Here is a 25,649-nt window from a genome sequence, read left to right as displayed (position 1 = left end):
AGGATATAATGTCAAGCAGGCCCCCTCGCGAATAAGCGCCCCCTCTTCCCTCTTTTTCTCAAACAGTAGGGGTTTGTTTCTATAAATAACCTTGGAATCACGGTACAGCAGAATCAGTACAGGAGAATAATAAGCAAACTCGGCCTCTGATTAAGTGCCTCCTTCCAATGAGTGACCCTCCTTTTGTTCAAAATTTTGAAAAAGCGCCGGGGTGCTTATTCGAGGAATACGCTAAATGACGTTTTCTACATTATTTTCCTATCTGTTTGGTGTGATATGTTTCATTCAGTTGTTAGCTTTTCGAAAGGTTTTGGCAATTTGACAAATGAGTCTCTATTCAGGACACATTTAACGATGGCCAAACAGCATTCCAGCTAATTTAGTATCTACCATATCTACCATGAAGACGAGAAAGAGGAATACAAACTAAATGTACAAAAACAAACTCTAAAGTGTGGATTGGAATCTTAATGACGAGTTAGTAACCGCTCTTTGAACTAACAGGGTGTGTAGGATAGATGGTCCTCTTAATGATTCTTATATTTTGAAAAAAAACATTTAAATACAAACTTGTGATTTTAAGTTTGAAATTTTTTTCTAAACGGCCGTATAAAGAGCTGTCTGGAGGTGCCCCGCTTCAGGGTTATTTTGTACAAATTATTGATACACCTAAGGCCCCATTACCATTTAAGTCTTAAATACACGTCTTAGTCTGTAGGGTGTCTGTTGTCATACTCTTACAGTATCTACATTTAGTTGTAGTTTCGCGATTGACGACAAACCGAACACATGTTTTTTGCGTCATAAGAAAATTGCTTCCCCCAGTGCAAGCGTTATTAATACATTACAGGTGTATCTGGTTTTGCAGTTTTCTCGTCCTTCAGTATTTAAAAAGGGTACTTTGCTACCATGAAAATTGCGCTTAAAAGTTCCTTACGAATAATATAAAAGTTGTATATAGTAGTAGCTCCAAAGTGTAGAACTTGAAGTATTTTGACAAACACGAATCAATTTTTGGTGGAAGAAGTTTCAAAGGAGATTCGTTGCAAGTCGAGATATATCAAGTTGACATATCATTCAGCCAAGATTATGAAGGAGTTTGCTATTTGATTTTATCTACTTGAAGTTCGTAGGCTCTGAAGAGTCTCAGTTCGAGACTTAACCGAATAAAATGCCCGCTCAGCTTTTTAGTTTAAATTTTGTAAATATTAATCAACATGAGCCAAACGTGAGCCTCTTAAAGACATTAAAGGTTCCAGTTTTACAATAATTTCGTAAACTCGTCGACAACTACTTTATTCAAAGCTTAAAAATGATGCCAGTCACACATTGTGTCAGTAGACATTCGAAAATCTCCCTACAACTTAAAAGTTTCCAGTTCATCAATGATCTGTTCCATATCTGCTCTCATTCCAGCTTCTGGTTCCAGGCATCTTTGAATGACAGTTCGATAGTTAGAGTTTTTCACCCTGTCAACTTGTTGTTCACGCCACGCAAGGTCTGGTAATTCCCCAGTACTTATTTCACACAGAAGAACTCCAAAACTGTAGACATCAATCTTGGATAAAAAGAAAGGGAATTATACCGACTAGACCTTTTAAGTTTATCTGTAATATTAAAAGAAGTTTTGGACTCTAATAAGAAACAAAACAAGCAGACTGGTTCCATTTTTAGATGTCACACTTGAATGAGACCTGCACTGCTACAAGAGTCACGTGATAGCGTACACAGATTAGCTTTACGAGCTAAGACCCTGTACCAACAAGACACCTCTTTGTACCGGCCTACACATGCAAATTTTCATGACAAGCTGATTCGTCCGTTATATCCATTAGCTTAACTACTCTTTTGGCTGCCAGCTGGAAAAGCTTGAGTAAAAAGCAAGAATGGACCTTAGAATGATCTAAGAGTGTAAATATAAATAAGATTCCTATCATGTGACAATGTAATAGCCAGTTTTTCATGGGTGCACTTATTTCAAGTTGTTTGACAAAGAAACATTCCAAGTGCAGACAAAGACGCAAGGATCAACGAGCGAGTAGCACATTAAAGTCTATTGACTGATTAAGATTACCTTTTTAGTTAGGTAATTGTATATTTTCTTCATTTTGATCGATCAACCAACAAATAGAATTGAATGGCGGGTTCAATCAGTTCATAGCTACTTGTATGGTCCCCTAACTGACTACTTTTCTTAGGGCCAGATTTATATGAGGCTTCTCCCTACAATACATTATCGAGCAAACAGGTGATGAGAATACTCAAACTTATCAGAGAGATTTTTTTTTATTCTCATCTAACACCGAATTCTCGTAACAAATTCACAAGGCAATCTGTAACAGCTAGAGGGGAGAATTGACAATAAGATCTTGGGAGTTAAAGGGTTAAAGGAGAAATTGACGGCTTGACATCTACCGTCTACTTAAAGTTTAAGTTATTCTTGTCGACGGCTACTTCAATAAATCTGAGATTAAGCCAGAAAGGTAAGGCGTTTAATCTTGAAACATTGAGTAATGAGACTGGCATTGAGAACCAACCTTACAACTAATGATTCGGTCCCCCTCTATTCCGCATGCCACTGGAGCGCAATAAATCAAAGCTCCAGGCCTATTATTTTTGCTCAGGCGCACAAAATTGGCAGTGCCGTAGTCTGACACTTTAGCTCTCCACTGATTGCGTTTTTTCCATAGCAGCACATTGGCACTACTGATGTCTCGGTGAATGATGGGATCAGGTTTGTTTTGGTGAAGGTAGTTTAGAGCAAGAGCTACATCCAAAGAAATAAATGAAATTTCTTTTTCGGTGAGACGTCGTTCCTCGTACAATGACCTCAAACTGCGATCCATTAGTTCCATTACTAGCAATGGTCTGGCATCATCGGTTGCTCCGATAAATTGTAACAAGCAAGGATGGCGGCATCTTGATGCAATGCTGATTTCTTGTTCAAAAACAGCTCTTGCTCGAGGAGATAGAAGCTCGTGTAATTTTTTCATTGCGACAAGGCAACGGCGAAATTTCCCTCGAACAACTCTACCCCATGCTCCCTTCCCAAGCACTTCGTTTGTCTCCATGTAAATTTCATTTCGACTTATCACCCAGTCATGTGTACTTAACTGACGCTGCAGATAAGTGATCTGTTCTTCCATCGCTCTCAGCTGTCCCCTCAGTTCTGTCATGGGTTGCTCCTGACCATCTCTTAGCCTTTCTCTCCGTATTCTTGTGGGTCGCTGTCCCATTTTTCACTCTTGTTCAACTGCCAAATATTAATGCAAATCTTCTTTTCGATGAAACGCTAGCTGTAAAGAAATTCTTCGGTCTGTTGCAGCGGAAATCTTATTTGTTTTCCTTCCGGTTTTTCCTTTCTTTTAGTTCTTCCTGTTTTTGTACATTGCTCTCGTTTCCGTCTCTGATGGAGTTCGTATTGTCTTTGTTAACGTCTTTCCATTTTTGGCCTTCACCCTGTACCAGAAAAGAAATGCATATGGCTGTCAGTTAGGCATCCTTAGTAATTCGTGGAAAATCTAAGTGGATAAGGAGGTGGGGTGGACGTAAATTACAGTAGCTTACAGTAGTTCCAACTCGGGACAACATTATAACTTTCCTGAACTAAAAAGATATTGAAATTGAAACACTTAAGAAAAAAATTCAACCCGAAATAAATGAATCTCTATGTTGAAGAAAGGAATGGAAAATATCATGCCCTTTACGGAAATGGGTGTTAACCATTCACAATTGACTGATAGCAAAGATGGCAACAGAAATGGAAAAAGGCTACCTTTTTTCAAAGGAACTTACGAAGGAAAAACTCAACGTAATTTCCATTTACATTCCTGAGACAATTTTGCAGTATTAATTCCACTTTACATGTATCAGTAAGTTATATAATCTTTCGCTCCGCCATCAAATAATGAAAACGTAGTTCTCAACATCGCTCTCATCAACTCAAGAATGATTTCCATTCGCAATACCTCTAATATTGCCCAAAGTAGGCCACACACGAGCTTCCAAACTTCGCCTGGCTTTGTTGTTTGTTGTATTCGTAGAAACTAGGGAAAGCGAGATTTCCCTCATTTCCTTGGTTTTATTCAGAACTCTAATCTCTTTCCCAGCGGTCGTTCATGCTCGTCACGCAACCTACTACTTCTCTTAAATGACCCTTATATGGCACCTGAAGAGTCCACAAGATGACAGTAGATTATGGTAACAATCATAACACTGACAGTGAAAACAGCGTTTTTTCAAAAAATTTTATTTATATTTGGAGATTGATTTTCATTTCCGTAGACTACGTGGCGTAGATTTGGGTTTTGAAAAGTGGTCACTCCCGAAGAACTTGCAAATATAAAAAGTGTGAGACATGGTTTGATGCTACTCTGGTTTACAGATTTAATGAATGTAACCGAAGAAGTTACAATTCATAGACCCAACGTTTCGACACTCCTGTCTAGTGCCTTCATGCCTCTGATGAAGACACCAGACAATTTATTAAATCTGTAAACCAGAGTAGCATCAAACCATGCCTGATTGTTCACCTGATTGCCGTGTGAACTTTAATATATTATAAAAAGTGTGCTCGCTCTACTCGTCTTTAAAGACGAGGATGTTGAATCTTGTCTCTTTATTCGTATGCGACAAACAGCAATTGAAGCCGGCAAGCATTTTAAACTGGGGTAGTGGGGCTACCTTGGAGAGGATTTTCATTTGAAATGATGCTCATAAACGTGACAAACAGGGTAAGAAATTTTCGCTCAACATGTAGACTTGAGCTTACGATTATCAATAACTTTTAACCATAGTGAAATGTGTGTTTCGATCAAAACAAGCTGAGCTGTTTTCGTTCGTCTTCCGGATACGTTTCCTGCATTCAGAGAATGAAAGAGGATTCCAAATTCTTTTTCCATAATTGCTTGATTTTCTTATAAAATTGGATGTTAGAGGCACGCATACCATATTAACAATAAAAATCAAACATGATCAGTCCTTTTCACGAACGTGCTTGCGTTAGCCTTTTCCCGAACAGCATAAGCACCAGGTATTAATTATTTAAAACTGAGAAAAAAATCAAACCTCTCTTTGTTCGCCGCATGAAATTAAAACAACAATTTTCCCTCACATAACAAACGTCAAATTAGCGGAATCTGAACTAAAGCGTGACATACCTTTAGTTTCGCTTTATCAATTTCATGATGATCTGTTTCAACGTTTGAACTGAATTCGGTCAATAGTGATTCTTCAAGTGATAGCACAAAATCTGTTGAAGTTTACTCACCTCTTTTCTTCATTCACTATCTGGCGTTCGCGTTATAAGGGTGCTGCGGATACTGAGTGCAGGAACATTTCGCAGTCACAGTAATAATTCGTTTCCGTAGATGTAATACTATCTACTTACCTGACATCTGTCTGTCGTTTTTGATTACCATGGAGATCTAGAAGCTTTGTTTACCAATTTCGTGCCATGTCTAGAGAGTACTAATAAAATATTGAAATGTTGTCGGAACTCAGTCTTAAGTCCAAGTTTATTTCAATTCGCGTTTAAAACTTTGACTATTTTGGCCATTGGATTATCGTGTTCTTGTTTGAAAATGAGTACGTTAATCCAGAGAATTATTGTGAAACTTGACCCGGACTGATAGTGCTCTATCAGTTTTAGTTCTACTCATCATGTCACTGAGTATATTTTTACTGGGATACCTGTGGTAGCCCAGTCATAAAATGCCTTTGTTTTTTTGTCGTCTTTTTTTTTTTACTGGGATACCTGTGGTAGCCCAGTCATAAAATGCCTTTGTTTTTTTGTCGTTTTTTTTTTTTTCCTCCGCCACAAAATGGAAAAATTGCGCAATAGTACCCAGAGGTCATTGGGCGCTCAACACCATGACAACTAACCGTGATCCAATGAGGTGTTCACATGCTGATCACGCATGTTATCTTGATGATGATTGACGTTGTCATGCACGGACAGGGCCGGGTCACATGACGAGCACGAGATTTTTGCCCATAAAACTATTTTGTCAGTCGTTTTGTATTTCAACGTGTTTGGATTACGATCATCTGGAGCAATATGGCGCAAACGCTCAAAATACTTATAGACGCATACACAAGTCGTATTGTTCGCGGCCAATCCACACAAAAAGAAGTTATTGAACAGTAATTTTGGAACGGACTGAATCGCGAACGCTTGAAAGCCATGAAAGCATTGAATGCCTTGTATGTCTTGTATGCTAAGTATACCAATGTCTTAGTTGAAAACGTTAACTCGTCGTAAAAAGCAAAATCTGAAATCTGAAACCAAACTGCATATACTCTATGCAATCTATTGAACAACACTACGACCGTGAGACTGAAGAACAAAATTCAAATGGGTGCAAACTGCTTGTGAAGAAAGACGCCATGTTGGATTCACTTGATGCTAGGGAACGTAGCTACGGTAACAGTGCGAATGGTATTAATTTCACGATCAGAAAGGTGAATCTTATGTTTGTTTTCATTGTAGTTGTATGGATATTCTTTTTTAATAAATACATGATCCAAAATCCCGTGTTTTTTGTGTATAATGTTATTATGTTAAGTATTGTTTACGCAATTGTCTTGTCACAGGCGACCCAAGGTCACGTCTCGAGAAAGAGCCAACGATTAATTCACGAACGCGTCACGCGTTGTGTGACTCAGGAATAGTTATGCTAGGAACCGTCGAAAATTTGAACACGTTATAAGGAATAGTATAAGGAACGAAATATGGTCGATTTACAACGATAAATTTAATTTTATTTTCTGCGTATCCGTTGTAGTTTCTGGCGATTGTTGCCGTTTTAAGCTTGCTTTACCATCACTATTATTCACGTCATCTACTTTTATTACATTGGTAAAATCTGTACAGACATCACACCAACCAACTATGTTGAAGGCTTGAAATTATATTACGATCGATTTTCGTCAAGAAATGGGCCAGGAATTTTCCACAATAGTGCAAATAATCGTGAAGGCTGATCGCGGAAAAGCGATTGCGTGACGCTCGGTAAGCTGTAAGATGACATGTTATTATATATATACCAGACGTAAAAACTCTTCAGATTTTCAGTCTGCATTTTGTATCCACTCTGCAGTCTATATTTTGTATCTGGTCTGCAGTCTGCTGTCTACATTTTGTACTAACAGGTATCCGTGACACCAATACAGATTATTTTTGGTTACATTTATTCGCACACACATAATCTGCCACAAAATACCTGTGTGTGAGGTAATTCGACATTTTCATTCTTTCCTGCGTTAATAATCTTCTTTCCTTTTGTAACAATGTGGACCACTTACAATGTTTCAAGTAATCCACCCACCCTACAAAAAACAACTCTTGCATGCATAGCATGCCTATGTTTTGAGACAGGTGTATGCCCTTGGCCAGACTTGAGCTCACTATTTCAGTATACTAGTCCGACACGCGTAGTATCATTACACTTGATTCCACGGATCCAGTACCATCCAGGTATCCCAGTTACCCTGCTCACAGGGTCTAGTTTTTTTTTCCTCCGCCACAAAATGGAAAAATTGCGCAATAGTACCCAGAGGTCATTGGGCCCTCAACACCATGACAACTAACTGTGATCCAATGAGGTGTTCACATACTGATCACGCGTGTTATCCCTCAACACCATGACAACTAACTGTGATCCAATGAGGTGTTTACATGCTGATCACGCGTGTTATCTTGATGATGATTGACGTTGTCATGCACAGACAGGGCCGGGTCACATGACGAACACGAGATTTTGCTTATAAAACTCTTTGGTCAGTTGTTTTGTATTTCAACGTATTTGGATTGCGATCTCCTGGAGCATTATAGCGCACACGCGCAAAATACTTACAGACGCATATACACGTAGTATTAATCGCGGCTAATCCACACTGAAAGATGTTATTGAGCGGTAATTTTGGAACGGATTGAGTTGCGAACGCTTGAAAGCCATGAAAGCCTTGAATGCCTTGTATGCTAAGTATGCCAATGTCTTAGTTGAAAAACGTTCACTTGTTGTAAAAAGCAAAATCTGAAATTTGAAACCAAACTGCATATACTCTATGCAATCTATTGAACAACGCTACTACCGTGAGACTGAAGAACATAACTATATGGGATGCAAACTGCTTGTGAAGAAAGACGACATGTTGGATTCACTTGATGGCAAGGAACGTAGCTACGATAACAGTACGAATGGTATTAATTTCACGATCAGAAAGGTGAATCTTATGTTTGTTTTCATTGTAGTTGTATGGATATTCTTTTTTAATAAATACGTGATCCAAAACCCTGCGTTTTTTTGTGTATAATGTTGTTATGTTAAATATTGTTTACGCAATTGTCTTGTCACAAGCGGCCCAAGCTCACGTCTCGAGAAAAAGCCAAAGATTAATTCATGAACGCGTCACGCGTTATGTGACTCGGTCTTAAGTTACGAGAGGAACTGCACGTTATAAGGAATAGTGCAGGGAACGAAGTATGGTCGATTTACAACGATACATATTTCGAAATATGAACATTTTTCTCGTAAAATCAATAAAACTTACTCATACTCTGTGTATCCGTTGTATTTTCTGGCGATTTCTGCCGTTTTAAGCTTGCTTTACCATCACTGTTGTTCACATCATCTACTTTTATTACGTTGATAAAATCTGTACAGACATCACACCAACCAACTCGCACGCAAAGTAAGAAGACTATATTGAAGGCTTGAAATAATATTGCGATCGATTTTCATCAAGAAATGGGCCAGGAATATTCCACAATAATGCAAGTAATCGTGAAGGCGGATTGCAGAAAAGCGATTGCGTGACGCTCGGTAAGCTGTAAGATGAAATGTTATTATGTACCAGACGTAAAACTCTTCATATTCTTAGTCTGCATTTTGTACCCACTCTGCAGTCTGCAGTCTATATTTTGTATCAGGTCTGCAGTCTGCTGTCTGCATTTTGTACTAACAGGTATCCGTGGCACCAATAGTTTATTTTTGGTTACATTTATTCGCAAAACACACATAATCTACCACAAAATACCTGTGAGTGAGGTAATTCGACATTTTCGTTCTTTGTCACATTGATATTCTTCTCTCCTTTTGCAAGAATGTAGACATCACTCACAATGTTTCAAGTAATCCACCCACCCTACAAAAAAGGAACTCTTGCACGCATAGCATGCCTATGTTTTGAAATAGGTGTATGCCCTTGGCCAGACTTGAGCGCACTATTTCAGAATACTTATCCGACACCAGTATCACTACACTTGATTCCAAGGATCAAGTACCATCCAGGTATCCCAGTTACCCTGCTCACAGGGTCTAGTGCTTTTTATTATGCCGTTTTCGCACAAGTTCGGGAGTAACTGTGGAGTAAGCGACACAAGTCTTAGTCTCATAACAGCTTGTATGAACACAGGGCATTTCAGTAGCAACCACAAATTTGACAAATTTACGCTTCGCTAATGCTTGATATAGGTAGTAGGTATTCCCAGTAATAATTGAGGATTTCTAGAAGGTTCAGTAGAACGGTTCGTGACAGAAGCAGGAAGTAGAATGAAAATTACGACTCGTGAATCTGAGAAGGTGAGTTTATACAGTATAGAATATAACTTAAAGCAAAACGGTTTTATAGTAAATCCATTCAAGCCTCGAATCGACATGTCTCAATTGCGCTCAAAGGGCCATTTCTGCTTCGATACCTTGCGCCTTACTGTTGCGACACAACAGACCTTTTCAAAATTAAACCGATTAATTTGCTCAATTTTAATTGATTGTCACGCTAGAGAAGAAGAGACATCTACACTTGTTTTATCACGGTGTTATAAATACATCTGCAGTAACAAACTTGGGGTACCTGGTTCACCCCAAGGTCTCCAGCAGAATAATAACATTAGGCTGAGGTCTTTTTTTGTAATGGAGATACTGTATTGATAGAAGAAGAGGATTGCTACCGCTTTTAGACACGATATATTCTCCGCGTAAGTGTGAGTTATCAACGCCGTGACGATCAAGATTAGAGCCGCCGCCGAGGATAGAGTACGCCATCGAGGTTACATTGTATTTTGAAACTGTTTTGCTGGAAAATTTCATAATTCTTATGATTCATGAGTTCATTTTGTGCACTCTTTATGTTATTACCTTAAGTTTTGATTAAAACTGAATTTTTTTATTAAAACTGTTATCAATGTAAATTTTCTCTCATTCCTGCATCTAGGCAAAAAAATCTTTCCCACAAAGAGGGTTATGGATTGTTATTGTTAACCTGTCAAGCTCAGTCAAGGTTCCTTTGGCGGCTAGTTTCAGATTTAGTGTTGTTTTTACTGAATAATATTTTTTGCCGACTGACTTAATACTGAGTTCTATGAATCTATCGAAAATGACTCTGCTAACGCTGGTTATTTCAATTCAAAGCTTCTTCAGCCAGGAAGTTTTCACCAAAATGACTTTCGAATTACTAGTGCAGCTTCCTGATCGATTTTTCTTTCCACCAGAGGCGCAAAGTATGCGGGTCTTTTTTCATAATAATTCACGGTTCTGAGACCCGCCACACCTCTACCCATACTTTTATTCAATCCCCCCCCTCAAGTAGAGTGTCATTAAACGGTGTCAGTATCGTGTTTTTGAAAGATTATCACTTGCGTGCTGTCTGAAAAGTATGTGGATAACATTCGCTCTCTTTGCGATTTTACTAACAAATTCGGCATGACTGCGAGTTATATTCTCATTCAGAATATTAGGGAGTGCGCCCTCTTTAAGCGACATATTTACCACGCGTCTAAAAAGTTGCGAGGCAAAGAATTAGAAAGAGGAACGATACTCCAGAAAGATCCAAATGACAAAACGCGGTTCGTTGTAGCTGATCGCAACGAAGTCTTCTTCGATAGGAGCTGCGTCGAGGGCCTCGACGATAAGTTAGAACTCCTTCCAGACGCATTAGCTGAAGACCTTTTGGAGATTATTTCTCTGGAGGAACGACTTCGGTTTTTCAACCGAGAAACAAGACGGGTGAGTCATTTCCACTGATAAAGACACTAAGAGTTGATATGTTAGTTGCGATGCATTAGTCTGGGAGATCAGACTTTGAAGTAATTACAACTGTAAGTGCTTTGAATTGGGTCTTTCAGTTCTACGTAATTGGAACCAAACAGCAGTAAAAGTTTTCTGAAAATTATCGTTCTATTGGTAGACATAATATACGTGACGACTACAGTGTCGATTCAGGAAGTAAAACTTGTAAGTCAGCCCATTATGAACGATGGCTCTAATTAAATCAAATGCTTCTGATCACACTTTGTCTAGGAATGTTGTAACTAATAGCACATACTTCTTCATTACAAATATCCAAGAATAATCACACCATAAAGATCTCGCCTTTTACTGATAATACGAAACAGATAAGCCTAAAATGGAAAAACAACACATGATTGCTAGGCTGGCATAAAGGTTAAATCTCAAGGGATTCTGGATGAATGAAAATTACAAAAAGATGCCTGTCGCATCACGAAACGAACATTTATCGCTTAGATCCAAATTCCCCATGTTCTAAACGAGTCAGGGATTGGGTTCGAGTTGGGACCGCAAAGCATCTATGGATTGATTGAAGGGACAGACGAGTCATATTTACAAAGTAATTCTGAAATGCCTCACTATAATTGTTGCGTTCCTGGCTGTACAAACAGCTTTAGGAACGCTTCACATCTGCATTTCTACAGATTACCGAAAGATGAGTTTACCAGAAAGCAATACAAAGTCATTTTGAAGAATGATTCGCTAAAATTGGACTCCACAAATACTCGAATTTGCTCAGACCATTTCGAAGGTGGCGAGAAACTCAGTCGAGCTCATCTGCCGACTATATTTCCTTGGAAAAAGGCAGAAAGCACTAGACGACAGCTAAAAAGAGTCATCAGCTTCGAAGAAAATCTGGCAATTCAGGAAGCAAAAAAGAAGAAGAGGGAGGAAAAGAAAGACATGGCACAAGCATCAGTGACAGTCGAACATGAGAACAATCGTGAGACACAAACATCTCTCACAGGATTGGAAATCGAAACAATGTTAAAGGAGTTGCAAAAGCTTAAAAAGGACATCAGTGAATTGACAAATGAAAAGAATCAGCTGCTGGAGAAAAATGCCAAGTTGAGTGAAGAAAATGCAAACCTACTCGAGGCAAACTTAAAACTCGAGCAAGAAACAAAAAGACTAAGACACTCTCTTGAAAACTTTCGTTTCGATATTGAGAAATATAAAGACAATGCTGAAGACATTGCCTTTTATACTGGTTTACCAGACTATAATGCACTGCTGATATGTTTCGACATGGTTAAAGATGCAGCAGAGCATATTGAATATGAACATGAACGAACGCACCCAGGAATTCAGTGTGGCAGACCTCGATGTTTAACCAAGTTCCAAGAGTTTACTTTGACACTAGTGAGATTAAGGCTTGGATTGCTGGAAAAGGACCTTGCTCATCGGTTTAGTGTCTCAAGACCCCTTGTATCCAAAGTTTCAAGGGCCTGGACGAGATTTCTGAGGGGACAGTTTGAGCCACTTATTACTATTCCACCCAGGGAAGTTCTCAAACTTTACATGCCTGACATTTTCAAATCCTTCTATCCAGACTGTGTCATTATTGTGGACTGTACAGAGTTTGAGATGGAGAAACCTTCAGCACTTAATTCTCAATCTGCTTGCTACTCGTCATACAAGTCTAGAACGACGATGAAAGCCTTGCTTGGTATAACACCCAGTGGTGCTTTATGTTTTGTCAGTGAGCTATTTCCTGGTTCAACTTCTGACAAGGAAATAACAGCTCAAAGTGGACTGTTGGACAAGTTACAACCTTATGATCAAGTTATGGCAGACAAAGGGTTCAACTGCACTGATGAGCTTGCTTCTGTGGGAGCAGAACTGATTAGACCAGCATTTTTGGTTAAAGATACACAATTCTCAAAAGAAGAAACCAACCACAACAAGATTGTTGCCAGTTTGAGAGTACATGTTGAGCGATTGATGGAGAGAATAAAGAATTGGCACATCTTTGACCACCGAATTCCAATTACTCTTGCCCCCATAGCATCTGATATGTTATTTGTAGTGGCTGGACTTTCTAATTTTTACCCTCCTTTGATTAATTAAAATTTATGTGAATATAAAGCAACATTTTAATACTTAACAATGGTATGGATTTATGTTTTATTGCCTTGCATTAAAATAGCATTGATAAACTAGTGTTTGATAATGTATTATGATATTGCCATCATACCACTGGACTGTAACCAGACTGGTTATAAGTCATTACAATAATCCAAGCACACTACACATGTAGTTAGTAAATATTTTACTCAGTCAAATATGAACATAACTGTGTACAATGTATAAAAATACTGAGTTAATGTGTATAGACAAAACAGATCGCTGTTTCTTTCAAGACAAAGTTTATCTAATCTTAGCTATAGCAAATACCTATAGGGTGGTTTTTAAAAAACCTGTGAAACAATTAATACTATTTACTTTCTAATAGTGCCAGTATTAAACAATAGAAACAAAAGCATTTAAGCAGAAAAGCACTAAACATGTACAAAACTTAGTACGTGTTTCACAGGCTTTTGAAAACCATTCTACCTTCACAAATATATTGTTTACACTCTGATAGTACTAAAAAGTGTGCAACATAATTTGGGCAAACCACTAATTCCCATTAAATTTTGATTTGCCTATTTCATTGTATAGTTTTCTTAAATTACACACTTTTACTGAAATGAACACATTGATTTTGACTGTTTTAAACTGAACGAGCATTCAATTTAGGAATTCCATACTTGACTCTAGGATACACAAGTTCTGGAACAATCCAGTCATTAAAAAAGGATTCTAGCTTGGGCAAAATAGACTTCCAGCGGTCTATTGAAAAATGTACTCTTTCACAAAACAGTGAATCACAGCCTGAACCCTTTACAACAAAATCTGTCCACTTTCTTCCAGTAACAAACATTTGCTGATGGACTTGGTAGAAGTATTTGTGTTTGTCATTTAATCTCAATGCATTACTGTTCTTTTTGCAAATGCTCTTGCGTAACAATGCCTTTTCTAGTGTTTCATCCTTTGATGTCTGGACATACTTAACTTCTATAAGTCCCTCTGAATCAGAGGCTGATGGATCATGTACAAGGCCATCGGGGCTAGCACCAAGGTAACCATGTTCTTTTGAAACAAAAAACCCACATTTTGAGACTGTTATGCCTTCATCTCCTTGACTTTGCTTGAGAAGCTTGTAATCATTGATAATCTGGTCTTCCATTTTCAGTCCTTCCTCCATTGACTTACTTTGATAGGCCTTGTTGTAACCAAGTATATCTTTAATTATCTTAGTAGGGGACGTACTTTCTCTCTGTACAGCTACACGGTAACATTTTGTGGCAGTAATCCTTGGTTGTCTGTGGCGATGCCATAATTCAGTGTTTGATTGACCTCTAGTTTGTTCCTCAATATCTTGCCTTTGTAAATCATCAACCATAAGATTTCTCTTTGCTTTTTCAAACTTTTCTTTTAGCTCTTTTGCTGACATGGGATGACATTTGACTGGTGAAAGCAGAGAATCCTTTACATCCTGAAGTTTCTTTACTTCCTGAGGCAGTATATGTGTCCAAGCTACAGTGTTTCCTGATACCCTCTGGTACTCCTTCATCATTTCAAAAAACCTTGACTTGTTTTCATCGCGACAAGCATTTTGGTTTGCATTTACTGGAGAGTGATGAAGCTTACGTATCTTCTTCTCTTTCGTGTAGTCGTGCTTCACAAAAGTCATCTCATTTATGGGCTGTATTGCACCTTTTCTCTTTCGTGGCACATTCCACTTGCATGGTTTGGAGGTGCATGACTCATCAGACTCATCCAGTTTTTCCCTTACTTTACAATAGTTTTCTAAAGCAAAAAGTGTTGATGCAACATGGTTACATCTCCCATCTATGCCAGCAGGGCATTTGCAGTGGGCTCTTAGCATCTTTCCAAGTGAACTAATAACTAAGTAGCATGTATAAACTTTGTCCTTTTTCATAGATGGGAGGACTTGGCTTTTGATGTAGTGCTTGCCATTTTGTTGTAGGTGGCCTATGTACAGGACATGACCAGATTTAAAAAAGTTGAATCCTTTAACAAGTGGCTTAGCAGTGGAGAGCTGCTTTTTACATTCTACACCTTCGATCATAAATCTCCACACAGTTCCAAATGATATTTTTGGTAGTGCCTTTATATCTGGTTGGAATCCTTCTTTTGGGAATGAATCCTTTACTTCAGGCTCTTGATTCTCAAGTACGCCAAGTTGAGCTTTTTTCCGTAACAAATTGACGCCGCCATCCGGATCACGCAAGTATTTAACATCAAATCCATGCTTGATGTAGTCGTGTACTCTATAAGTCAAAATTAGAGCACTCATAAGTACGAGAGGACTTTATTAAATTCGAAAATTTCGATTATATTAAATTTTTACTCTTAGGAAATTTTAATAATAATTCTGAAAAGGCATATAATTACAAATAAAGTTGTTATAAATAAAAATAACTTATTGCGTGTAAAGGTTCTTAGTTTAAAAGTTGCCAGCTTCGATACGAACCTCGACACTAAAGCTTTCTTTGTTCCCGTCGTTTTTGCACCTCTGCAAAGCAGCCACCTCTTCAACTGGACAACGCTACATTTTTCAACAGAATCCCTTGGAAGTTTTGCCCCAGGAATATCTTCCTGAGTTAGTTTAACAGTTAGTTTGGCTTTGCTCTCGCTTTCAGCCATATTGATTTGGAAAATCTGTCCCTTCAAACAATCCATAGATGCTTTGCGGTCCCAATTCGGACCCAATCCCCAACTCGTTTAGAACATGGGGAATTGTGTCCCGCCGTAATCCAGGCCATAAAGTTTTTAACATGGTGATGAGTTTCGAATAATTTACATTTGATGTGAGTTGATTGCACATTTTTCACTTGCGTGTTTGCTCACGAGCATTCAGTCATAACATGTTTGATGACTTGACTGGTTTTCATTTCAAGTGATCTATATCGGTTGATATCTTAGTAATCATGTGTCGAAATAAAATGCATTTATCTCCACTCAACGTTCTTTTCAGTTCATCTCGATGTTTCTATTGACTTTATGTACAGAATCTTGATGAGAAATTTAGAGATGTCCTCCAAGCCGGATCGATTCTATTGTCGTATAACTTTGTGAAAAAATTGAACGTAATCAGTTTGATGCAAATTGTATCCTCTCAATGTATTTGTATTTAAGTAGCCCATTAATAAGCTTTTGCATCTATTAATCGATGAACGAAACAATTTAGTTTAGGATTTTTCTGCAGCTCCAATTGCATGTGTTATCCGGCCAACGGATAAAGGAGGCTGTTATCTGTTTTGTCAACGGCGTGAACGTAAAAAAAAAAAATCAATGATCTGAGTTGCCCACGAGACATGGAGCCTTCGGTTTTCGTGCTCTGATGCTCTTAGTTCTCAAAGTATCCTGAGCCCACAGATTGCAAATTTATACACATTAGATTTAACTAAATATACATTTGGAATTTCCTATGAAGAGGGCATTGTCAGTTTTAACTGACAACAGCAACTTGATAGGGTGAACAACTCTAACTATCGAGCTGTCAGTCAAAGATGCCTGGTACCAGATGCTGGAATCAGAGCAGATATGGAACAGATCATTGATGAACTAAATTTATATAACATACGATTCGTTTGGCTTTTTCTAACTCCTCTCTAAAGTTTTTTGAATCAGCCAATATTCAGATCTATACTTCACAGAAATGTGATTCAAGATCAGCTAGCAAAACAAACAAATTTAGAACAAAGTGCAGGATCTCAAAACACACAAGGAGGGGTGCATGATTCAGATCAAACCAGAACAAGTTGTAAAACATTTTATTTAACCCAGTTATAAGAGAAACCAAGAGTTAAGTATAGGTTTCTTTTTAGGAAGGCAATCGGGAGGACACTTACTCAGACGCTGAACTGTTGAGACCAAGAGCATCTTTTACAGAAGGTATGTACGATTCTATCAAAGACATCATTTCAGTTAGATACTGAGTGTAGGTCACGAGGATGATTAGGTGGAATAGTATGGAATAGAACTCTCTCTGCCTAGCTTACCGGAATTAGCACCTTACTAAATAAATTTCCGACGATAGTTATGTTTGCATATCGATGTTTATTCGTTTACCTCCACTTTAGTGAATTATCGTTTCGTGTATTTAAACTTTTGCTATACTTTGAAATTCAACATGTGTTCATGTCATTCATGTAACTGCACTTGGTAAATAATTTTTTCATATTCAAACTTTCTGATATGTTTTGAAAATCTCGTGATCGTTTTATAGTGTCTCTACTTCCCCCCACCCTCTTCACCACTGAACAATCCCACTTGTGTCATTATAAATCTCAGATGCTGACGGGAAGATATCACCCAGACGTAGAAGGTCAGAATCTAGGTCTACCCGACACGACGAAGAGCGTCAAAAACTGGAAAATGAACTAAAATTACAGAGAGAACAAATCAAAGACTTGACTGCAAAAAAAGAAGCAGTTAAACAGCAGTTGACCGAAATTGGTAAGTACTAATGTAGATATGAATATGCCTCGGTTTTAAGTACGTTTTCTAATAATTCAAGATTTTTAGAAAGTTGAATAAAAAGGTGCGTAACATGAAGCAAGGAGTAAAACGAAGCACAAACGTTCAGTTTATGAAGCGATTTATGAACTTAAAGAGCAAGTGAGTTTACTTTATGTAGTTTACAATATGAAGCAAATGTTAAATAGCAGATTCATTTAAACTTCGATTCAACATGTTTTTAATTTTACCTAATAACTGCTCTTTGTGAACAATTTTTTGATTTTCGAACGTTCTGATACGTTTTGAAATTCGAATACGATCCTTTATACAACTTCTCCTCCTCCACCCCACCACCATTCAACAATCCTACTAACGTTATTATAATCTCAGATGCTGACGGGAGGAGAGCACCCAGAAGTAGAAGGTCAGAATCTACGTCTGCCAGGCAAAATAAGGAGCGTCAAAAACTGGAAAATGAACTAAAATTGCTGAGGGAACAAATCAGCACCTCAATTGAGGGAATTAAAACACTTGAGAATCAGTTGTCCGAAAAAAGTAAATACTATTTACGTAGAGTTTCTAATAATTAGAAGTTGCATATAAGTGGCTCCAAAGTACAAAACTTGAAGTATTTTGTCAAACACTGATCAATGTGTGGTGGAAGAAGTTAAGGCTTTAAAGGAGATTGGATTCAAGTCGAGATATATCAAGTTGACAAATCATTCAGCCAAGATTTAATATATGTTTCGTTCTACTTGAAGTCCGTAGGCTCTGAAGAGTCTATGTTCGAGGCTAAATTGAATAAAATTCCTGCTCAACTTTCTAGTTTAAATTTTGTAAATATTAATCAACGTGAGCCAAACGTGAGCCTATTAAAAACATTAAAGGTTCCAGTTTTACAGTAATTTCGTAAACTCGTTGAAAGCTTAAAAATGATGCCTGTCACATATTGTGTCAGTAGGCATTCGAAAATTTCCCATCAACTTAAAAGTTTCCAGTCCATCAATAATCTGTTCCATATCTGTTCTCTGGTTCCTGGCATCTTTGAATGACAGCTCGATAGTTAGAGTTGTTCACGCTACGTACTTGCTGTTCACGCCACTTAGGGTCTGGTAATTCCCCAGTGCTTATTTCACACAGAAGAACTCCAAACTGTAGACATCAATCTTGGATAAAAAGAAAGGGTATTATACCGACTAGATTTTTAAGTTTATCTGAAATATTAAAAGAAGTTTTGGACACTATTAAGAAAAAAAAACACACAGAATGGTTCCATTTGTCACACTTGATGTCACACGTGATGGCGTACATAGATTAGCTTCACGAGCCACTACGCTGTACTAACAAGACACCTCTTTATACCGGCCTACACATGCAAATTGTCATGGCAAGCTGATCCGCCGTTATATCCATTAGCTTAACTACTCTTTTAGATGCCAGCTAGAAAAGTTAGAGTAAAAACCAAGATTAGACCTTAGACGATCTAAGGGTGTAAATATAAATAGGATTCCTGTCATGTGACAGTGTAATAGCTAGTTTAATTTTTCTTGGGTGTACTGATTTCAAGTTGTTTGACATGGAAATATTCCAAATGCTAAGAAAAACGCAAGAATCAACAAGCGAGTGGCACATTGAAGTATATTGATTGATTAAGATTACCCTCCTAGGTAGTAAATTGCATATTTTCTTCATTTTGATCGATCAAACAACAAATAGAATTGAACAGTGGGCTCAATCATTTCTTAGCTACTTGTATGGTCCCTTAACTGACTACTTTTCTTAAGGAGAGATTTACATGAAATTTCTCCCTATCATATCCTTACATTATCCTGCAAACAGGCGATGAGAATACTCAAAGTTATCAGGCAGATTTTTGTTATCCATCATTGAATACCAAATTCTCATAACTAATTTACAAGGGAATCTGTAACAGCTGTTACAGATATCATGCTGTTTATGGAAATGGTTGTTAACCATTCACAATTAACTGATAGCAAAGATGGCAACAGAAATGGAAAAAGGCTCCTTTTTTCAAAGGAACTTGCGAAGGAAAAACTCTAGTGTAAAATTTCCATTTACACTCCTGCGAAACTTTTGCGGTATTAATTCTGCTTTACATTTTTAATATCGCCCTCATCAATTAAAGAATGATTTCCATCCGTGTTTCCTCTAATATTGCCCAAAGGAGGCGACACGCGTTCTTCCAACTACGCCTAACTTTGTTGTTTGTTGTATTCTTAGAAAATAAGGGAAGCGAGATTTCCCTTATTTCCAGCGGTCGTTCATGCTCGTCACGCAACCCATCCACTTCCTTTAAAGGACCTCTATGTGGCACGTAAAGAGTTCATAAGATGACAATAGATTAGGGAAACAATTATATATAAACAATTATTATATTCATTTTAAATGATGCTCATGCACATGACAAACAGGAACGAGAAAATTATAAGTTAAATTAAATTACTTCAGCTTCCTGATCAATTGAGAGGCGCAGAGTACGCGACTCTGTTTCCATGATAATTCACGGTTCTGAGACCCGCCACACCTCTACCCATACTTTTATTCAGGTCCCCCCCCCCCCCTCAAATACAGTGTCATTAAACGGTGTCAGCATTGTTTATTTGAAAGATTATCACTTGTGTATCGTCCGAAAAGTATGATGATAACATTTGCTTTTTTGTGATGTTACTAACAAATTCAGCATGACTGCGAGTTATATTCTCACTCAAAATATTAAGGAGTGCGCCCTCTTTAAGCGACATATTTACCACGCGTCTAAAAAGTTGCGAGGCAAAGAATTAGAAAGAGGAACGATACTCCAGAAAGATCCAAATGACGAAACGCGGCTCGTTGTGGCCGATCGCAACGAAGTCTTCTTTGATAGGAGCTGCGTCGAGGGCCTCGACGATAAGTTAGAACTCCTTCCAGACGCATTAGCTGAAGCTCTTTTGGAGATTATTTCTCTAGAGGAACGACTTCGGTTTTTCTACCGAGAAAAAGGACAGGTAAGTCATTTCCACTGATAAAGACAGTAAGAGTTGATATGTCAGTTGCGATCCATTAGTCTGGGAGATCAGACTTAGAAGCAATTACAGCTGTTGGTGCTCTGAATTGCGTCTCTCAATTCTACGTACTTGGAACTAAACAGCAGTAAAAGGTTTCTGAAAATTATCGTTCAATTGGTAGACATGATATACGTGACGAATGGAGTGTCAAATCAGGAAGTAAAATTTATTAGTTAGCCCATTAAGAATGTTGGCTCCAAATCTATTGCTTTTGATCACACTTTGTCTAAGAATGTTGTTACTGATAGTATATGCTTCTTCATTACATCTAATAATAGTCAAACCGTAAAGATCTCGCTTTTTACTGATAATACGAAACAGACAAGCGTAAAATGGAAAAACAACACATAATTGTCAAGTTGGCATAAAGGTTAACTCTCAAGGGATTCTGGCTGAATGAAGATTACAAAGAGATGCCTGTCGCATCACGAAACGAACATTTATCACTTAGATCCAAATTGTATGCCGTTGTAATCCAGGCCATAAAGCTTTTAACATGGTGATGAGTTTCGAACTAGTTACATTTGATGTGAGTTGATGGCACATTTTTCACTTGCGTGTTTACTCACGAGCATTCCGAGGTAGCATGTTGGATGACTTGACTGGTTTTATTTCAAGTGATCTGTAACGGTTGATATCTTGGGAATCATGTGTCGAAATAAGATACTTTTATCTCCACTGAACGTTCTTTTCAGTTGAACTCGGTTTTTCTATTGACGTTATGTGCAGAATCTTGATTAGAAATTTGGAGATGTCCTCCAAGCCGGATTCTATCGTCGTATAACTTTGTGAAAATGGAATGTTATCAGTTTGATGTAAATTGTATACTATTGTTGTGTTTTTATTTTAAGTGGCCTGTTAATAAACTTTTGCGTTTATTAATCGATGAAAGAAACAATTTAGCTCAGCACTTTTCCGCAGCTTCAATTACATATGTTATCCAGCTAACTGAGAAAACAACAAGTTAGAGGATAGAGGAGGCTGTTATCCGTTTTGTCAACGGCGTGAATGTACGAAAACACTGATCTGAGTTGCCCACGAGACATGGAACCGTCGGATTTCGTGCTCTCATGCTCTGAGTTCTTAAAGTATTGTGAGCCCACAGATGGCAAACTTACACACATTTTATTCAACTAAATAGAAATTTCGAGTTGCCAATGAAGAGAGAATTGTCATTTTTAACTGACAACACCTAACTTGATAGGGTGAACAACTCTAACTATCGAGCTGTCGTTCAAAGATGCCTGGAACCAGATGCTGGAATGAGAGCAAATATGGAACAGATCATTGATGAACTGGATATACGTGATACACATTTCGCTTGGCCTTTTCTGAATCCTCTCTATAGTTTTTTAATCAGCCAATATTCAGGTCTGTACTTCAAATGTAATTCAAGATCAGCCAGCAGAGCAAACAAACGAATTTGGAACAAAGCACAGGATCTCAAAACACTTAAGGAGAGGTGCATGATTCGGATCAAACCACTACAAGTTGTGAAACATTTTATTAAGCACAGGTTTGTTTTCAGGATGCCAGACACGATGAAGAGCGTCAAAAACTGGAAGATGAACTAAAATCGCTGAGAGAACAAATCAACATCTTAACTGAGAGAAACGAAACACTTGAGAATCAGTGGTCCGAAAAAAGTAAGTACTATTTAAGTAGATTTTCTAACAATTTAAAAGTTCATTTGAAAGGTAGGTAGCATGAAGCAGGAAGTAGAATGAAGCACAAACATTCAGCTGATGAAGTGACTTATGAATTTGAAGAGAAAGTGTGTTCACGATGTCTTTATTACAAACAGAAACATAACGGTTTAATAATAGATTGGCCTTTGAGCTCCGAATCGACACATCTTAAATTCGATTAGCAATTGCATTTGGTGAATTATTTTTTCATGAATAAATTTTCTGTTATGCTTCGAAGTTAAAATAATACGATCCTTTTACTGGACCTCCTTCCCCACGCCATTAAACAAACCCGGTTACGTTATTTTCATCTCAGAATCTAGGTCTGCCCTACAAGATGAAGAGCGTCAAAAACTGGAAAATAATCTTAAATCGCAGAGAGAACAATACCTTAATCGAGTAAAGGTAGCTACCAAAGCAAACATATAATTTTCAAATGTATAAAGACTTTGAAATTTTTTCAGTTGCTCCCAGCTCAAAATAATTGATCAAACCAGCGTAGTTGTTGTTGTTTTTTTTAATGTAACTGTTTTTGTTCCCGTCAAGGCATCATATTTCTTTGTTCAATAAACGTTCTCGTCATTTGTCATCTTGGCAGATTCGCTCTTGGAACTATTTGACCAGCAACGAAGAAAGTGGAAGGAAGAGAGGAGTCAATTGATGAAAAGGGTAAAAGAACTCCAAGAAAACATAGACGAAGTAATACAAAGTGGAAGAGAAGAGAGAGATCAGTTAATGGAAAAGCTAAAAGAACTCCAAGAAAACTTAGACGAAGTAACTCAAAGTGGAGGAGAAGAGAGAGATCAATTAATGGAAAAGCTAAAAGATCTCCAAGAAAACTTAGACGAAGTAACTCAAAGTGGGAGTAAAGAGAGGGGTCAATTAATGGAAAGGTTAAAAGACCTCCAAGAGGATTTGGATGAAGTAACACTGGCAAAGAAAGATGCTGAACAACAAGTATTGAACCTGAAAGCAGAGTCCAAAGTAAATAAAGAACATGTGAAAGGACTGAAAGAGTCTTTATCCACAATTCAACAAACTCAAGATGACCACAGACCAAAAGAGTCCTGCGAATGGGTTATTTCCCGCGACGAGATTTTCTTGACAAAAGAGATACTTGGGGAAGGTGCGTGGGGAAAAGTTCTCCTGGGAAGATTCAGAGGCTGCAAGGTAGCTGTGAAACAAGTTCACAACTTGGTTCTCTCCTCTTTTTCCAGATCCTTATTTGAAAGAGAAATGAAGATTGCTTCAAGATGCCGCCACCCTTATTTACTGCAGTTCATTGGGGCAACTAACGATGGAGGACCTCCTCTGCTTGTAACAGAATTAATGGAAACCAGCTTACGAGCATTGTTAGACCCCCAGTTACAACCTCTCTCTGACTCAGAGATCTCCATCATCTCTTCGGACGTAGCGCTCGCTCTAAATTACTTGCACAAAACTAAGCCTCTACCCATCATCCACCGCGATCTCAGCAGTGCTAACGTGTTGCTATGGCGTCATGGTCGGCAATGGCGGGGCAAAGTGTCAGATTATGGTACGGCTAATTGCATTCAGCAAATAATGACACCTGGGCCTGGAGCACGGATCTATAGTGCTCCTGAAGCTTTTACTAAAGACGAACAGACAGTCAAGGTAAGTGATAACATTGTTGAAGAAATGAGCTGCCGTCTTGAACCCACAATTTCCGTCATAGTTTTCGAAGCTGTCCCTAGTACGTTGAGTGATATCGGGAACGCAATTTCTGGAGGAACACGATTGTCTTGAAAAGCCCCACTTATTTCAGTAAGGTCAAGCCTCATTTATCTCGGTTTTGCAGTAACAAATGTAATCAAAGCCAGAGAAATAACGAATTTAGGGATATCTCCCTGCAGACAAACGTTTTGAAGTAGAGAAAATTAATCAGATACGTTTTGAAAAAATGATAGCTGCAAAATCTTGCTATCTTATGTATCGGATGGACTAATAAAAACATAACCTGAAAGAAAACAATAGTTTACACCCTAATTTTGTTGCTCCTGATCCTTTTTCCTCGAATGGTCTTTTGCGGTTATGGCCCTTCGTCAGAGCGATGACGAAGGCTAACGCTCGAAACGTCAGCTTTCCCAAACTCTTTACGGTGGCCTATTTACATCATCAACTCAGTTGATAATACTTAATTACCCTGTTATACTCTTCCACCGACGCAGCACCACAGTTTCTTTAGAAACCTACCCCTTTTATTCATGTATACGTAGCTAATAATGTTGGGTTACATGCATGGGTAAACTGATTACGCTGCAAATAGCATGTGGTATTCGTTTATCCGCTACTGCATCAATTTTGTATGAAAATTCATCATACTTTTGATATTGTTGTTGTCAGATTGATGTGTACAGTTTTGGAGTTCTTCTCTGTGAGATGTGCACACAGAAATTGCCAGATCCTGATCAGCGAGAGGAACAGATATCCCAAGTGACAAACCAAAGGTTTAAAAGCCTCATACAACGTTGCGTGCAGCCAAACCCTGAGCGGCGACCTGATATGCAGGAAATCAGTTCTGAACTAGAGGCCTTGTTTGAACCCCAGTCAGAAAGGGAAGGCGATATACCGTCAATTGGAGAGATAGAGCAAATGGGCCCTAGGCGGCGACCTGATGTGCTGGAAATCAGTTCTGAAATAGAGGCCTCGTTTGACTCCCAGTCAGTAAGGAAAGGCGATATACCATCAATTGGGAAGATAGAGCAAATGTTTAGAATGGCTGCTGCTACAGGAGCTAAAGATAAAGATCAGTCAAGGGAAATACATCAAGAAGCAAATGAACCGCACACGACGAGCAGCATACATCCAAGTCGAGAAATACCTGACTGGATCATCCCACGTGACCAAATTGAGCTGACAGATGAATGGCTTGGCAAAGGATCATGGGGCAGGGTCTTCGAGGGCAAGTACAATGGCTGTGCTGTCGCCGTGAAGCAAATCCACGACACTCTTCTTTCTCCTGACAGCCAAAGTTTGTATGCGCAAAAGATAGACGTGGCTTCAAGATGCCGCCACCCTTGCTTACTCCAGTTCATCGGAGCAACTAACGATGAAGGATTTCCTTTGATTGTGACAGAACTCATGGAAACAAGTCTAGAATCATTGTTAACCTCGCGATGTCTTTCAGAACAAGAAATCTCCTTTATTTCTAAGGATGTAGCTGGGGCATTGAGCTATCTCCACCACAAATTACCTTCTCCAATTGTCCACCGGGACGTTAGCAGTGCCAATGTGTTGCTGTGGCGGCAAGGTCACCAGTGGAGAGGAAAACT

The 25,649-nt window shown here is 38.4% G+C and overlaps 5 protein-coding genes across 6 annotated transcripts in view; 3 read left to right on the top strand and 2 right to left on the bottom strand.

Annotated features, from left to right (window-relative positions):
* Positions 1-522: 522 nt before the first annotated feature.
* LOC149048208 (uncharacterized) lies at positions 523-5,423 on the bottom strand. Of its 2 annotated transcripts, none has more exons than XM_089201698.1 (2): positions 2,538-3,086; positions 523-1,558 (listed from the first exon to the last, which is right to left on the bottom strand). In XM_089201698.1, exons 1-2 carry the CDS (start codon positions 3,069-3,071, stop codon positions 1,358-1,360), a joined length of 735 nt encoding a protein of 244 aa, XP_089057824.1. In that variant the 5' UTR covers positions 3,072-3,086; the 3' UTR covers positions 523-1,357. The 2 variants fall into 2 exon arrangements, with proteins under 2 accessions (XP_089057824.1, XP_089057823.1); XM_089201697.1 differs by lacking the exon at positions 523-1,558 and adding an exon at positions 5,270-5,423 and having other exon boundaries at positions 1,596-3,459.
* Positions 5,424-10,599: 5,176 nt separating this feature from the next.
* LOC149048205 (uncharacterized) lies at positions 10,600-19,338 on the top strand. The gene is made up of 4 exons (XM_089201699.1): positions 10,600-11,006; positions 16,970-17,036; positions 17,436-17,600; positions 17,994-19,338. Exons 1-4 carry the CDS (start codon positions 10,704-10,706, stop codon positions 18,191-18,193), a joined length of 735 nt encoding a protein of 244 aa, XP_089057825.1. The 5' UTR covers positions 10,600-10,703; the 3' UTR covers positions 18,194-19,338.
* On the top strand, positions 11,561-13,725 carry LOC149048207 (uncharacterized). The gene has a single exon (XM_089201686.1). The coding sequence runs from the start codon at positions 11,640-11,642 to the stop codon at positions 13,137-13,139; it is 1,500 nt and encodes a 499-aa protein (XP_089057812.1). The 5' UTR covers positions 11,561-11,639; the 3' UTR covers positions 13,140-13,725.
* Positions 13,325-15,836, bottom strand: LOC149048206 (uncharacterized). Its single transcript, XM_089201682.1, has 2 exons — positions 15,613-15,836; positions 13,325-15,409 (listed from the first exon to the last, which is right to left on the bottom strand). The coding sequence occupies exons 1-2, from the start codon at positions 15,819-15,821 to the stop codon at positions 13,786-13,788; spliced, it is 1,833 nt and encodes a 610-aa protein (XP_089057808.1). The 5' UTR covers positions 15,822-15,836; the 3' UTR covers positions 13,325-13,785.
* Positions 19,339-20,240: 902 nt separating the features above from the next.
* Positions 20,241-25,649, top strand: part of LOC113672257 (putative serine/threonine-protein kinase DDB_G0271682) — a 5,879-nt gene continuing 470 nt past the window's right edge. The window contains exons 1-3 of the mRNA XM_089199428.1: positions 20,241-22,314; positions 22,955-23,991; positions 24,721-25,622. Of these exons, the coding sequence (XP_089055554.1) occupies positions 23,017-23,991; positions 24,721-25,622 (1,877 nt within the window). The 5' untranslated portion in view covers positions 20,241-22,314; positions 22,955-23,016. The remainder of the gene's footprint in view (positions 22,315-22,954; positions 23,992-24,720; positions 25,623-25,649) is intronic.

The sequence above is a fragment of the Pocillopora damicornis genome, chromosome 3, assembly GCF_964200805.1.
Source record: "Pocillopora damicornis chromosome 3, jaPocDami1.2, whole genome shotgun sequence".
In the NCBI taxonomy this organism is placed as follows: Eukaryota; Metazoa; Cnidaria; class Anthozoa; order Scleractinia; family Pocilloporidae; genus Pocillopora; species Pocillopora damicornis.
This window is presented reverse-complemented; position numbering and strand designations above follow the sequence as displayed.